General features: G+C 35.4%; 1 protein-coding gene across 1 annotated transcript; it reads right to left on the bottom strand.

Annotated features, from left to right (window-relative positions):
- Positions 1-898: 898 nt before the first annotated feature.
- On the bottom strand, positions 899-2,736 carry LOC114367071 (cyclin-dependent kinase B2-2). The gene is made up of 7 exons (XM_028324161.1): positions 2,292-2,736; positions 2,124-2,185; positions 1,901-2,012; positions 1,722-1,815; positions 1,564-1,633; positions 1,294-1,432; positions 899-1,209 (listed from the first exon to the last, which is right to left on the bottom strand). Exons 1-7 carry the CDS (start codon positions 2,673-2,675, stop codon positions 1,117-1,119), a joined length of 954 nt encoding a protein of 317 aa, XP_028179962.1. The 5' UTR covers positions 2,676-2,736; the 3' UTR covers positions 899-1,116.
- Between the last annotated feature and the right edge of the window lie 241 nt (positions 2,737-2,977).

Below are 2,977 nucleotides of genomic sequence, written 5' to 3'. Positions count from 1 at the left end.
ACCAGAGTTTGAACCACCAGATGAGGAATTGTATGCTTTTTCCATGTCATGCTGGCATTCCCTAGGTATGTACTTATCCAACTATCGGTTCTCTTCAAAGGATAGATACTTTAGAAATCAGAACTTTCAAAACATGTATAGAAAGGGATTAAAAAACAAAAACTTTGAAATGATATTTATTTATTTATTTTTATATTGAAAACAGAAAAGAACATTTTTTTACTAGTCCTAATTTCAAATTTAGTTTCTGGATATGTTTAGAACATATTAAAAGTGCTATTGGATGAAAGAAGTGGTACTAGTACTTCCAAGAGACCAGATATTTGTGTAGAGAATGTTCACTACAGAAGCATGTACTTGACTCTCTCGGAGCACAAATCGGATCTTCACAAGGAGAATTTGAACATTTTCTTTTTCAAACATAAAATTGAATTGATATAATAAAATAAAAAGTGAAAACAAGTAAAAAAAAAAGTCATACAAAATTGGGGGTATTCATGCGTAAAGTAGATTTTGTAAGTGCTATTTGTCTCATGTGAGTGAACGATTGAAACTTGTTGAAATAGAACAATGTCATAAGAATTTTAAGACAATGCAACATTTGAATTCTAAAAAACTATTGTTTGCTTAAAAAATACTAATTGATAAAAAATAACTAGTTGCAATAACTGATCCACGTTTTGAATGGCTAACAGGAGTCATATAACAGACTACTGATGAACCAAATAAAAAAAAGCAACTGTCTACAACACTATAGTTCTGTTTCTCCTCCCTCTTTATCCACGAACATGCACGAGTTTTAAGTGTTCATAGTCAATTTTGAATTTCTTATTTTAAATGACCATACAACTCTATTTCAATGAGGATAATAGTGGCAATTTCCAGACAAGGGAATTCACAAGAAAAAAGGAATGGATTTCATTAATAACATGAAAACACCTTGATATTTTCATTACTCATTAGAATGACTAGAAAAGACAGAAGTAACCATGACCATAAATCCCAAGGGCAATCAATCACTCCATGATTCCACAAATATGAAAAGTTAAACAGCAAAAGTCTATCGTCTTAAAACGATACACGCACAAGAGAAGCATAGATCAATAATTTGTGTTTCTAAAGATGCCCCTTGTCCAGGTCATTGAAGTAAGCATGTTCCATTGCTTTCTTTGCAGAAATCCTCTTGGAAGGTTCATATTTCAACATTTGCTGAAAAGAAGAGAAAAATATAATGAAACAAAAAATCAACAGGAACCACTACTAGAAAGAGTTAGTTAAAGAGCAGCAACTTACGGATAGCAAATCAAGTCCAAGCTCATCCAAACCTGGAACAGCCGTTGACAGACTTTTAGGGTTCCATTGGGGGTATTCATGCCAGTCCTTTAGTTTACTCACCCCTGGCCACACCTCTTCATTTGGAGTACCTAATAGCCTGCATAAACAATCAGGGTAGTAAAATTATAAACAAAAGCAAACTAAACAAGTGACACACACACAACACATATACATAAACAAGTGACACACACACACACACACACACACAATACATACACACACATATACCTGAATATATGCAGGAGTTGTTGCAGCTCGGAATCACCAGCAAAGAGAGCTTGTTTGGTGACAAGTTCGGCTGCAATTGAGACACAAATGACATTCATTATTAAACACATGTAACAAACATGAAATAGCGATTGGTTAAACAAGATGTTTATCCTTACCAAATATGCAGCCAACGGACCATATGTCCACTGCCATTGAGTAATGGGTAGCACCCAAGAGGACTTCAGGAGCTCTATACCACAGGGTTAATATCTGAAAATACAAAGGCATTATTAACGAAGGCAGAGGAAAACAAAAGGGTGCTATATATCTCACTTTTCTTTTCTTTTTTATCTACCTCGTGTGTATATTTCTTAATTGGCACAGTAAATGCCCGAGCGAGTCCAAGATCAGCAATTTTAAGCATCATTGTTTTCCGGTCCATCAACAGATTGTGAGGCTTCAAGTCCCTTAATAAATAAATAAAAATTCAAATTATTTCATAATATGTACATACATACATAGTTACATACATGAGTGAGGGAAATGAAAGGGAACAAGGGTTAAGGGTTAAGTACTACCTGTGCAAGATCCCATGACCGTGGCAGAAAGCAATCCCCTTGCAAAGCTGATACATCAAGCACTGCAACCAAATTCACAAAAATGAATGAATATTGAACAAATTCACAAGAATTGAATGTATATAGAATAGATAGAGTTGTGAGAAATCATAAATATACTAGTATTACTTTGATAGTTTGGGGTGGAATGCTTTGTCCGGTTTGGCGGAAAGAGCGAATGAATTTCTTGAGATCGGTGTCCATGTACTCAAACACCAAGTAGAGCACTGTCTTCCCTTCCTTGTTCTGGCCTTGCTTCACATCCATTAACCTAACGACATGGGGATCGCGAGAGAGCATTCGCAAGATGGAAACCTCGCGGAGAGTGGTGGGAGGGACGCCTTCTTGGTCCTCGTGGAGGCGAGTCTTCTTGAGAGCAACGATCTTTCCGGTGGCCTTCTCTCGTGCCCTGTACACCTTCCCGTATGTCCCTTCTCCGACCTTCTCAAGCTTCTCGAATGCCTCCTTCGCCGACAACACTGCTACTCCTGCGCCCGTCTTCTCCATCTCCATCTCCAACGGCTTCCTTGTTTTTTTGAATTTCAAATCCCGCTCCCCCTACTACTACCCCTTTAACGGCCAATTGGGGATATATATATATATATAATATACAATAAATTCAGGTATAATCTTATGAACCAAAACAAAACAAAAAATAGTTATTATAAATATTTAAAAAATTAAACAACTCTTTTAAGAATATATATTCTAATTTAATATATAACAAAATAACTTAGTTTTTGGTGATTAAAAAAATATAACCTTGTTAATTAAAATATAAATGTGAATATAGTAATATAGTAAAATTATATCAA

Source organism: Glycine soja, chromosome 9, assembly GCF_004193775.1.
Source record: "Glycine soja cultivar W05 chromosome 9, ASM419377v2, whole genome shotgun sequence".
Taxonomy (NCBI): Eukaryota; Viridiplantae; Streptophyta; class Magnoliopsida; order Fabales; family Fabaceae; genus Glycine; species Glycine soja.
The sequence above is the reverse complement of the archived record's forward strand: the minus strand, read 5'-3'. Positions and strand labels throughout refer to the sequence as shown.

Bases quoted from the DNA above. Each gene is read 5' to 3' on its own strand.
- LOC114367071 (XM_028324161.1), bottom strand. From the start codon at position 2,675: ATGGAGATGGAGAAGACGGGCGCAGGAGTAGCAGTGTTGTCGGCGAAG. The intron at 2,013-2,123 runs GTAGTACTTAAC...TTATTTATTAAG, and splicing joins GGTCATGGGATCTTGCACAG to GGACTTGAAGCCTCACAATC. The intron at 1,210-1,293 runs GTAAGTTGCTGC...TCTTCTTTTCAG, and splicing joins TTGGACTTGATTTGCTATCC to CAAATGTTGAAATATGAACC.